Raw genomic sequence first — 12,987 nt, 5'->3', positions numbered from 1 at the left:
AAATCCAAGGGGTGTGCATTATCCCCCAGAGTCCACTGATGAAAACACACTCCATAGGACATGGCTGTCTCATTTTGTTTTAGAGCTATTAATCCCTTGGTTAACAATCGCGCTATCAACCATATAGTAGTGCTTGACATGTGTTTCCTCCTACCTAACAAGCCCGTGTTCTCTGTGTATATTACATTTTTTTTTTTTTACAGTGTAGGTAATGACTGGGTAAGTGGCTACCCTCTTGACACAAAAGCAAAACATATTGATGATATTGTTTTCCTGGGTTGTCCCCGCCAGAAAATACTTGAACAAACTTGAAATACTTGAACTGAGAAAAACATTCTATTGCCATTGTTTGATTTATCTGTTGAATATGAGCTTGCCATGGCTGAAGTCTATGAGAGAGCAATTATTAGAGGGAAGGTTTTCGCAACTGAAAATTATGGAAAAGGGCACATGCATAAGTTACACTGTTGAGCTAAGAAATGGCTGCATTGGGGTGATTAAATCAATTGTTAACATCACCAAAAACAAAGCAAATAATCCACTGTTTCAAATTCAACTATTTCATACTGAGGTAGCCAGGTAAGTTGTTGTTGTCACGTCCGGGAAGAACAGAGCAGGCTGGACCCAGATGCAGGAGACCCAGAGGTTTATTGGGACACCGAACAACAGACAAGTCCAAAGGGGCAGGCAACAAGCGATGGTTGAGAAGGCAGGTAGAGGGTCGTGAGCCGGAGAGATCAAGACGGGCACACCAGGGAACACAGATGAAGCAGGGCAGGGATCAGGAAGACGAGGCGGGCAGGCAGGTCGGGCAGGGTAGGCAGGGCAGACGACGTGGCACAGAAGACAAAAAAGAGGAAGAATGCTTAGTAGGGCGCATGAGGGCAACGATACTTCGCAACAGTGGTTAGTCAGAGTGCCGGTTAAATAGATGATCGTCAGGAGGCTTGGTCACGTGGTCCCGCCCACCGAGGCGTGACATGTATCCAGTTGACAGAACTTATAAATAAGAACATTTAATTTAGCAGCTCATTGATAAATATCTTTCAAAATGTAATGATTGAATTAAGTAATGTTTATTAAATGCTATGTCTTTTGGATCTGGTATAAAAGTATTAAAATAATATTTATTATAAAATAGGCATTTTCTGCATTTGTGAAAAATGTATTGAATTTTTATAGCAAACATATTGTTGTTCGATCACTCAACAGAACCTTAAGTATGATTGTGATGTCCACAAATGAGTGAATTTGAAGAATTATACAAAATGTACAGAACTGAAATTACATATATTTAATTTGAATGCATCATTAGAAACAATTTATTCTCAGTACGAATTAACATTAAGACTGGTAATTCATATAGAAAGCAGCTAGTATATTGTAAGATCAATCCATTCATTTTCTGAAACTGCTTATCCTATTCAGGGTCAGGGGTGGTCCCATAAGAAATATATACATTTCCAATGGGACTGTGAATATTCTTATAGAACCAAACAGTTTTTCTATAAAGTCGATAGATTGTCCAATAGGATTTGGATAAATTTATTGGAATCCTAAAGGATTCTATTGGAAAAGGTGAAAATCCTAAAGGAATTTTTGACTAGGGATATTGTACCGCCGGCGGGATTTGCATATCATCTTGCCTCGCCGGCCATCATAAATAGCCCCTTGTGTGTATTTGTTACATGTACAGTTCCTGTGTTAGTCCTGTTCAGGACTGTAATAAAAATGTCATTCTCCTCTGCTAACAAGCCTCCTTATTCGCTGCTGCCGCGATGACCTTCCATCTATTACAGCATTGCGCCGATTTAAAATATTGCGCTGACTGGTTGCACACTGGCCTAAATAACAGTCTAAAATAAATTTCATATGAAGTCGTGGGCTGGCATCCACAACATGTGTCAAAGCAAAATGACTACCTAAAAGACAATAGATTTGGGATTCTGTGACACTAAAGAATATCTTCTTTTGGTCTTTTCCCACTAATATAATTTGCATGAGAGCTGGAATAAACGTTTTTTTTAAGCAAAATGTCAACGGATCAACCATATTTATCGTAATAAAAATATAACAAATAACTTTTGTTTTGCACCTTCTACATGAAAATCAAAAATGCGTCACACATCTCGCTAGTCTGGTTTCTGTAATGTTTGGAATGTTATCCAATATACAGTAAATAACTGCTGCAGGTCCTTTCGCTTTATTCTCAGCGCGGTGCATCTTACCTGTCCGTCAGTATCTTGTCGGACACCTCATCGGGGGTGTGGCCTCTTTTTAGCGCGGAACACTCGACGAACAGCTCAGCTCGCCATGAGCTCGGACGTCTCTGCTGCTGCTCAGCCCAACTTGCGACACATGCATCTCATAAGTCTGTCGGCAGTCGCCAAAATGCTGCACTTATTCCATCACAAGAATATGCGTCGCATTGTTAAGTACCTCATATTTACCTCCTTGCTGATAGTCGGCTTATTCACAACCTACTTTTACTTAAAGGAAAACGCCGGTAACTACGGACTTGGTAAGTGCTGGATATGTGCTGTTTACTTTTTTCTGTCTGGAATCTTATTTACTGTCTCATTCAGGGAGGAACCTGTTATTCGAGAACAGTAACGAGTATAGAGTAAATTAATCAAAAGTTGGTTTTGTCATGGATGCGGGCGGCTCGGGCACGAGAGCGAGGCATGGTGCACAAAAAAAAAAGGTAAACGACCCACTTGCGGCTCAAAGAAAATCAAACAGGGCTTATTAAATAAAACAGAAAACACTAGAAACGCAACAAAACCAAAAGGACCACGAGGGGTCAAAAACTAAAAAGGGATTAACAAAAACTAAATAACAAAAACCAAATACACGTTGAACACTGAAAATATCTAAACCATCTAACATCCATGAAACAGAACAATGAACCACTCGTGAATTAAACAGAAGCAGGAACTAAAATACTAAAGGGGTAACGAGACTAACACAGGACAGGTGAGACTAATTAACAAAGACCAGGGAAACAGGGCACAGGTGAAACTAATAACTCAAAGGAACTAAAAACAGGGAAACTAAGAACTAACCAAGGAAACATAAACCAACACTAGGGAATTAAACAGGTAAAGACACAAGCAGGGGCACAAGGAACAAAACCAAAACCAACTACAGTGATTGGGTGGTTGCTAGCTGAAACCTCAGCAGAATAGTCTTATCTCCACTGGGCCGGCAGGTGTATTCATCAACAACAACAACAACAAAAATTATTTTTGTATAGCGCATTATCACAACATTACATCGTCTCAAAGCGCTTTACAGTATCCCCACCCAAAGCCCCCAGTGAGTAAGCTATAGGCGACAGTGGCAAGGAAAAACTCCCGAGAAGGAAGAAACCTTGGGAGGGACCAGACTCAAAGGGGGAGCCCATCCTTCATATACAGCCACGGTCAGAAGCCATAAGTAAATCATTCATTACTTTGACTAGAGCAGTTTCTGTGCTATGTTTTGGTCTAAAGCCAGACTGATATAATTCATTAGTATATTTTTTTTGTAGGAAAGAAGACAACTGACGAACTACAACCTTTTCCATGATCTTTCAAATGAAAGGAAGATTTGAGATAGGTCTATAGTTTCCTAAAACACTAGGTTCAAGATTTGGTTTCTTTAGGACAGGTCTAATAGCAGCCATTTTAAAAGGTTTTGGAACATATCCAAGGTTAAGAGATGAGTTTAACACATTTAACAGGGTATTGCTAGTCTGCGGTGCAATTTCCTTGAAGAATCTTGTAGGAATTGGGTCTACGAGGCTAGTAGAGGATTTACAGGAGGAAATTAAACTCAAGAGTTCTGAGTGTTTTATAGGAATGAAAGATTCAAAGGTCTTATTATTGATAGGCATAAGACTAGCAGGAGGCTGGCAGCTGTAGGTAGCTAAGGATGTGCACTGGATGGTCTGTCTAATCTTAGTTATTTTACCATTAAAAATGTAATAAAGTCATTACTCTTAAGAGCTTGCGAGTTTAATGAAGAATTTTGTGTTAACCTAGCCACAGATTCAAATAGGAATTTTGGATTGGTTTTGTTCCTGTCTATTAATCTGGAGAGATACACAGACCTAGAAGTCACTACTGCTTGTCTGTATTTAGACAGGCTCTCTTTCCATGCAGATTTGAAAACTTCTAGTTTAGTTGAGCGCCATTTGCGCTCTAGCTTGTGTGATGCCTGTTTCAGTTCCCGTGTATGATCAGAGTACCAGGGGGCAGGTTTCTTATCTCTATGCTTTATCTTCTTAAGTGGAACTACAAGATCTAGTGTGCTACAAAGGGATTTTTCCATGTTTGCAGTCGCCTGTTCAAGTTCATTTATACACGATGCTTCAGATGTAAGGCTGAAGGACCGTGGAAGTTGTTTCATAAATGTTGTTGTAGTTAGTGAGGCAATGGAACGTCTGATTCTGTACTTTGGAGCTGTGGTCAACGGGAGGCTATATTGGATTTCAAACGTTAACAAGTAATGATCTGAGAGCAGAAGACTCTGAGGTATAATAGATACATGTTCCACCAGGATGCCATGACTAATAATCAAATCAAGGGTATGGTTACAGGCATGAGTAGGCCCGACTACATTCTGACATACACATAGAGAGTCAAGAATAGCTGTAAACGCTATTTTTAAAGGATCACAATCTTTCTCTATATGAATGTTAAAATCACCCACAATAACAGCTTTGTCAGTACTGACCACCAGGTTTGTTAAAAAATCAGCAAACTCCTTAAGAAAATTACTGTATGGCCCAGGTGATCTATACACAATAACAATGGTGATTTGAGGTGAAGAGCTAGAAAGAGATGAGCCAGCAAGGCTAAGAACAAGAGTTTCAAGTGTGCGAATTCCCCCTCGAATATTCGTTGTGTACCTTTCGGTTTACCGTTTTCAGCCCAGTATGTGCAATCACACACATACATTTATTGATACGGGTGAAACCTAGCTTTACAAGCAGATGTTCAACATGGAAAACATTATGCTAATCGTAGCTGTAAGCTGGGTATGGCTAATGTTACAGTAAAATCCCGTTATAACGGACTTTAAGGGACATGGCAAAACAGTATGTATGCCCAGAACACAACTACAGGACACAATTTACTCATGCCACACCCCAGCAGACACACTTGTGGTGTAGATTATTATATTGTACATGTAGTAATCCAATTTTACCTGATCAGATGTTTGACTATTAATAATCCCGAGTACGTATCTGCGCTGGATATCACCGGTACACCAGGCGCCTTATCGGCGAAGCTGCATGTCCGTTATAGCCGAACAAAACTACTGCTAAAAGCGGCTCTGGGGACCAAATTGTTTGTCCGTTATAAGCGAAATTCCGTTATATGCGAGTCCGCTATTTCCTTTGTTTTTTTCTGCATGTTCTTGAAGGCTCGCGACTGGGACCAGCGGACCTCGTCCGTTATAGACGATATTCCGTTATAAGCGAGTCCACTATAACGGGATTTTTACTGTAGTGATCGTCATCAGTGGTTTAGGGAACGTTTTTGATTTCCTAATAAATTACAGCAACACAGGAGAGATAGTTGTTGATGAGACTGAGAGTCTGTCAGCTCTTATACCAGACTTGTATATGTTGCTGGAAATACATCCAATATGCTAACTTATTTGAGACGTCATCATCCAAGTGTGTGTACGACCAGAGCAAGGCAGAAACAGCCTCTGCAAGTTAGTCTCCCCGTGGCTTCTAAAGACACTTTCACCAGTAAATTCAGATCAGGCTAAAATTCCTTAGGGCTTTAGGGGTGTTTATCTCTACAGATATGCAGCCATATTTGATTACATATCTGTATATTTAGATGTGACGTAGTCAGACTTGGGGAGTAACGGAATACAAGTAACTTTGCTATGTTATCTGGATACAAAAAATAAATATGTATGATTAGTCTTACTAGTTCTTTACTGTGTCTAGAGGGGGAAAAATGCCACGATGTTAACCTGATAATGTTCTATAATCATGTATGTACCGTATTTTTCGGACCATAAGACGCACCGGACCATAAGACGCACCTAGTTGTAGGGGAGGGAAATGAAGAAAAAAAAGATTCTGAACCAAATAGTGTCCTACAATATTTTACGTCAACCATGTACAGTGAACAGTAGTCAACAGCAGCATTAAGAACCATTATCACTGTTATTAACAAATAAAGTCAGTAAAAAACAATAAAAGTACAAAGAAACAAGGAGACACTTCAGTAACAAAAAACTTTCATGTGTATGAATGATCCATTGACACCTGGCCACATCCCTCCCCCCTTTTATGGCGCTGATGGGGATGTATTTGGATCGTGTTTCACCGTTGCGTTGTTCACCAAATTACCATGCGAATGCAATTTGAATACGCGCTAATGCGGCTATTTAGAATGTGAATAGCGATCTTCGGGTGACAGCGGTACTACACGGCCCCGATGCAGGTAAAACAAAGTAAGGGGGTAATTTTTTGCCGATTTAACCTAATTTTAAAAACTGTAATACTTCCGACAATGGACGTTTTGAAAAGAAGACAGATTACGGATTTAGGCAGCGTTTTTTCATGATTCTACATTAAGATTTCAGCGAGAGATAAACTGAAATAGACGCGAGAAGTACGCTGCGTCGCCAACTATGCATTCGACCCCAGTGGGTTAAAGCATGTGAGCAGAGCAATATTCGGACCATAAGACGCAGTGACTTTTTCTCCCCTCTTTTGGGGGAGGAAAAGGTGCGTCTTATGGTCCGAAAAATACGGTATATTTTTATTTGAACATGTTCTGTTGCCTAATAAGAAAGTGATCTTTACTCTTTACTCTTGTCTTTAGTTGGCATTAATATAATCCAAAAATAACTACAAGTAATTACATTACTTTTTTTTGTGATATTTAGATTACTTAGACCCATACATTACTGATTACATTAACTAGTAACTGTACAGTATTACATTTTTTAAAGTAACTTACCCAACCTTGGATTTAGTTTGTTATTCAGACATGACAGACACACTGCCTTTGATTTACAATTGTTCCTGTTTAATAATAAATAAATAATTTCAAAACAAATTCTGTTGTCCCTGCTGTACCAAAATTGTATCGAACCGTGAACCTAAATCTGTGGTTTGTACCGAACTGTGAATTTTGTTTACTGTCGCACCCCTGCTTTTATCCCCTGCAATGCTCTAGTAGTGTTAGATAAATGGCCTGACCCTGCTAATAAAGCATGCATGCCATCTGTTGCAGCAAACATTAACAGCAGAGCAGGGCTGGACTGGGACAAAAAAAGGGCCCTGGCATTTTTGCTCAGACCGGCCCACCACAATCGGTCGGACACAACCAACAAGTACACCATCCTTGCGGTCCCTGTAGATATGCATATACTATATAGTCAGGCTGCGTCTGTCACAAGAAACAGAGGGGGAGGGGTGGAGCCTGTTAAGAGATGATTAGGCCAGCCCAGTGTCAATATGGAAAATGAACCAATGGGCCGCTGTCCCTGCTGTATGGGCCGGTCGTTGGCCAATTAAAAAAAAAATCATATTATATCGACCAGCCCCCAAGTGCGTCGGCCCACCGGGCATTTGCCCGGTATGCCAGATTACCAGTCCAGCCCTGCAGCAGAGTAGATGGCTGTACAGAAGAGGTCAGTGACTCTTCGCATGGTGCCATCATAGTACACCATACGTCCAACAAGTCAGGTCGGCCATGTAACAGCTGCCCTGGTCAACCTCAGCCTTTATCTCTCCTTCAGATGGTCATTTCAAGTAGTGGTTCTTTGGTTCGTCACTGTGGTTCTTCTGCTTTAGTTTAGCCCAAAGTGAAGGTGGGTGGTAACCTGCAGATGATACATTCCAAGAAATTTCTCCAAACTATGTGGAGTGGGGGTCCCCTGCTGCTATAGTGTGTAGTTGCTTGATTTTTTTTGAAAGGGAAACTTAAATGTTAAAAATTTTACCTGATTTTTTTCAGTGAAGTTAAAGTGTTTGAATTTAAGTTATCAAAATAATCAATTAGGCAGTAAATTGAACAGAATAGAATTGAATTGTGATAGAAATGAAAGATTTCCAGTACATTAAATCACTCCCATCAGTAAATGTAATTGAATCAAATCTCCTCGTGCCCAACAGTTTAACCTCTAACCTTACTCAGTGGCCTGCCTTGAGTGCACTGTCCCGTTTGTGCTGAGGGTGTTGTCCCACACCTAGGGCTGCACAATTAATAGCAAAAAAACAATCTCAATTCATACCTTTATGCGATCTCATTTCTAAATTACAATGGTTCTTCTGCATTGTATTACATCAGCTGTATCAAAAGAAGCGCTCCTACTTTTCCCCAGAGGGTCTCAAGTGTTCCATAATTTTGCATCCTCTCTAAAGGGTGCTTTCCAACCACACCGGGTACTAGGGCTGCACGATTTAGCGATTTCAAATCGAAATCGCGATTTTAAACAACGCAATTAGCAAGTCTCAAAAATCACGATTTAGGATATACATTATACAGCACGTCGGACCCAGGGTTTAAAACTGCTGTGAGAATACTTTTACAAATTCATGCCGTGCTCCCTGTGTGACAGTCATTCTCACCAATCACAAGTGCCGTGCTTCTCGCGTGCCAGTCATGTTCACCAATCAGAAGTGGCCCAAGAAGGCGTATAGGCCCACAAACAGCAAACACGTGAAACCCAAGGAAAATGTTACATTCGCGGTGCGGAAAAATACTGATTCCGCTACTGAGCTATAAGTGAATTGCCTTCCTATTACATGGTCCGAGATTGTTTCAGGAAGGTCCTGTCATCAATAGAACCGGCAAGCTCCTTTTAAACACCAGCTGCAATATACTTCAGCGTATCATACCTTTGTTTTTTGTTAATAGGCAGTAGCATTAGTATACCGCTAACCCATCAAAACAACGAGACAGTCAGTAAAGATCTCACAGCAGCGGAATTGGTGATCTCCAAAAAAGCCGTAAAACCCACAATACGGTGGTGTTTATATCATATGTTTTTGTGCTTATTAAATTTAAGTGTTTCCAAAGATTAATCCCACAACAGTAATAAAATAAAAGTCTTGCTTTAACATAAATACTAAAAGAATAGATTGCTTTAATCGCTATTACACTTGGGTATGGGCACGCCGTCTTATTTAGAAAACATACAAAAAGAGACGCATATAATGTTTAATCATTCGTTTTGTATTTGTCCGAGTAACAAAGCAAAGGAATGATAAGCTGCTTCAGTCGAAAACTGCATTTTAGTTTCACTTGAATTGATTTGTATAAAAAATAACGTATACAGTTGTTAAAAAGCTGAAACTTCGACCAACATGAAATCACCAATAAACAACTAATTCTATTTATTCAACATTTTATAAAATGCAGGGGCGTCGCACCCGTGGGGGATGTGGGTGTTTTAACACCCACACTTTTCCCGGTGAGAGGGTTCATCACCCACACTTTTTCTACAGTTTTCCCGCAGTTTTGAACAAATGCCTTCGCATTCGCTCCTCCGTTTCTCTGGCCGCTCTGTGTCTACGCTCGCTTCAGCTCTCCTCTCCCCTCCCTCTCAAACATGACACCGGCTGATGATTGGCTGTTCTGCCTTAAGTCTTGCCTCTCTTGGTGTATTAGATTTATCGGTCAGCTCGTGCAGAGGAGGCGGGAACTTATGGTTGTTATGATTATTTACATCTCCGTTTTCCAGGTACTTTCCCAGATAGCAATCGTTATTGATTCAACATTGAATTATGGTCAGAAAGTTTGTTTTGTGGTTGAAGTTACAACTTCAACTTTAAATCAACATTTTTACAACAACAACAATTTCTATGTTGAAAATGAGCCATTGAATCAATGTTGACTAAGGGTCCTGTTTTCAACATTGAAACTTTGGAATACGTTATACCCATAGCAGAGAAGCAGAATCACTTCATTGTTTTAAAAAGCTTTTTAAAATCACATTTCACTTTATTGTAAAGTACTTTGAGTTGCATTTCATGTATGAAAGGTGCTATATAAATAAAGCATCTTCTTTTTCTCTTTAAACAAAGCAGTTTTTCCACTGCAATGCATGCAACATATTTGGATAATTAAGCAATTAAAATGATGTGGAGAACTTTTAAAAGTCGCTCTTAAAGTGAAAACACCGACATTAAATTACCAACGGAAATTAAAGGCTTGCGCTGTGCATCCCTGTTTTTATATAGCGAACTGGGTCACACAGTTTTTTTTGTGCGGGGGGCGTATTATACACGTAGTTGTAGATAAATCACAGTTTTTTTAAATACATGAAAATAGTCATCTAAAGGTCATCTCTGGACAGAGACTGAACCGAAGAAGGAGCGCGCGGCCCCCTGTTCGGAATGTCCCATACTCAACCTTACCCGCCAGCGCCATCGCGCATTCACGCCATCATTGTCTTTGAGGCTGCGAAGAGAGAGTGAGTTAAATTTGAAACTTACTCTTATACTGGCCGGTTCTGTGAATAAAAAAAAACTGCTGTTATTGGGGCTGAGATGCTCCTCGAGCCTAGCCCGGTTGACGCGCACTTTACAGCCAGCTGGTGTCGTCAATGGCGAATCCGGTGTTCCGGGCAGTTCAGTTTCCCTAGGTTTCCCCTGTCGCGCGCTGATTTGTACACGGTTTCGCTGTTGTTTTCAGGTCTTTTTACGAAGCTCTTGAGGTAAACAAGCCGTATATTTTAAAACATCACATGCCTTTTCGATGTTGTTTTTTGTTTTTACAGATAATAAATTAAATTATTTAATTCGCTGGATATCCATGTGAGAAATACTTGAAGTCTGCAGTGTGTCTTTCATGTAGTACAGTATAGTAGGAATGTTACTTTTATTAGTTTCAGATAAGGTACAGTATGTTCAGATGTATTTCAGCAGAAACCTCATTAGTAAAACTATTGATGTTTGAATGAATATTGATCACAAACAGTTTCAATATTAAATCAATTAAAACAGCTGAAGTAATTCATCCCCCACACTTTTGAAAAGCTTGCTACGCCCCTGATAAAATGCATACTACGTTTAAAAATTTCCAGCTTTACGGTTTCAGGACAGAACAGCCACTCTGTTATGAACATTATACGGTTTTTTGAGTGTTATTAGTGTTAATAACAGCAGCTAACAACACAATAGCGCAAACAAAAGGGCTGCATACACCGAAGTAGTTCTTGCTTGTTCATTGGCTTGGGAAAAGGCGGTTCTAGTGTTATTAGGAGGTCAATAAGCGTTACCTGCAAGATCGCTATTTTTCTTTTTGCTGCAATTGTTTTCATTATTACTTTATTTAACTTGACACATCACATCTTTTAATTCTCATCCTTGCATTATAATATAGACCAGTTAATACTGATGGTATCTCATGCTGCTTCATATGTTTTAAAATTACTACACACTTAATATTGAAATGAAGCTTGACATAAAAAATAAATAAATTGAAAATCAAATCGTAATCGCAATTACTGTCGGAAAAATCGCAATTCGATATTTTCCCCAAATCGTGCAGCCCTACCGGGTACCTTACTTTTGGTACTTCAAGAAAGTAGCAAATGTATGGTACTTCCAGGTATTGGTTTTCCACTGGCGTAAGAACCGGTACTGTCACATCACAGTGCAAGGCAGGGTATTTTGTACTGAATTCAAAAATGGCTGTATGTTACAGGGCTGGTCGATGTGTGATATTAATACCAACATCACATGTTGTGCATGTGCAATTCTTACTTCGTTAGTCAGCTAGATTAAGATCAGGCTGTCACGCCCGGCTCATACGATCCTCGTGTGTGCCATGCCCCTCATTACCTACGTGTACTACCCCGATTGTAATCACCTGTTGCTTGTTCAGTTCAACCTGTCTTGTGTACTTAGTCCATGTCTGCGTGAGTTTCCCTAGATCTGTCATTGGTGATGTTTACTGTTCATTGCTGTCCGCCCTGAATAAACCCTCCTGTTATAGTATTCACGGCTCTCTCGCCTGATTCTCCGCTCGCCCGACACGGAGCGTAACAGAATGACAGATCTCCCGAAAGACTCACCGCAGCAGGAAGAAGACCCATGGCTCATCCTGCTGCAAGAGGTGATGTACTGGCGTGAGCAGCCGGAGGTCCGAGAGGACCCCGGCTTATCCGACTTAGCCGACCTGAGTTGGACCCGCCTACAAGAGGTTACCCCACGCACGGAAACGCATGCAATAGCGGAAGTACGCGCTAACCTTCAGCGGATTGTCGAACTGGTGACGGAGAAGCGGCTCAAGCCTTGCTTTCTCAGAGGCAACCCCGCCTCCACCGACCTGCCCCGGCCGAAGAAAGAAGAGGCGCAGGGGAAAAGGAAGGAAAGAAGCCCCGACGATCTTCTTGGGGGCTTGCTCACTTCGCCCCGCTGTCATTCCTGCCAGTAGGCACGGGGAATTCCCGATGTTCCGGGAAGTCGCTCCCGCTACCAGCTCCGCCGATGAGCAGCCGGCCAGCTTTGGAGGCTTACAACTTTCGGGCAGCATGCCTGGGCCAAGGAGGGATATGCGCGGTAAGGGATGCCATTCCCCAGGTATCCAAGGCCCTTAAAGGGGCAACGCCTGTTCGCCCGGCATTAACCCTGATGCCTATTCCTGAGCTGCCCGGGGTTCCTGAGCTGCCCGGGGTTCCTGAGCTCTACCCGCGGCCCTGCCTGCTGCCGCCGCTCTGCCCGCAGCACCGCCTGACTCCGCCACCATACCAGTCTCGCCTGTCCTGTCTGCCCTACCCGTCTCGTCAGCGCCCCCTGCCCGGGCGAGAGTCGGCGGTGCCTGCGGCACTGCCTTCCGCTGCGCCTGAGGTTCTGGCGCCACCTTCAGCTATGGCCGCCTACAGCCCCTCTGCCTGCAGCTATGCCTGGGGATCCTGCACCAGCCCCACTTCAAGCTGCACCTGAGGCTCTTGCTTTGGCTCCCCCTGCTGGCCATGAGTTGGTGTGTGCTACGGCGCCCCCAGCTGGCCATGAAT

The 12,987-nt window shown here is 41.7% G+C and overlaps 1 protein-coding gene and 1 long non-coding RNA gene across 3 annotated transcripts in view; one reads left to right on the top strand and one right to left on the bottom strand.

Annotated features, from left to right (window-relative positions):
• Positions 1-631: 631 nt before the first annotated feature.
• On the bottom strand, positions 632-6,669 carry LOC140588204 (uncharacterized). The gene is made up of 2 exons (XR_011989521.1): positions 2,451-6,669; positions 632-2,373 (listed from the first exon to the last, which is right to left on the bottom strand). It is a non-coding gene; the product is annotated as an uncharacterized lncRNA (long non-coding RNA).
• Positions 2,314-12,987, top strand: part of LOC111845648 (beta-1,4-N-acetylgalactosaminyltransferase 3-like) — a 60,398-nt gene continuing 49,724 nt past the window's right edge. The window contains exon 1 of one of the 2 annotated variants that reach the window (XM_072709807.1): positions 2,314-2,521. In XM_072709807.1, coding sequence (XP_072565908.1) covers positions 2,314-2,521 — 208 coding nt within the window. Of the gene's footprint in view, positions 2,522-10,413; positions 10,441-12,987 lie in introns of those variants that run through there. The other variant, XM_072709811.1, reaches the window with a different exon arrangement.

The sequence above is a fragment of the Paramormyrops kingsleyae genome, chromosome 1 (genome assembly GCF_048594095.1).
Source record: "Paramormyrops kingsleyae isolate MSU_618 chromosome 1, PKINGS_0.4, whole genome shotgun sequence".
NCBI lineage: Eukaryota > Metazoa > Chordata > Actinopteri > Osteoglossiformes > Mormyridae > Paramormyrops > Paramormyrops kingsleyae.
The sequence above is the reverse complement of the archived record's forward strand: the minus strand, read 5'-3'. Positions and strand labels throughout refer to the sequence as shown.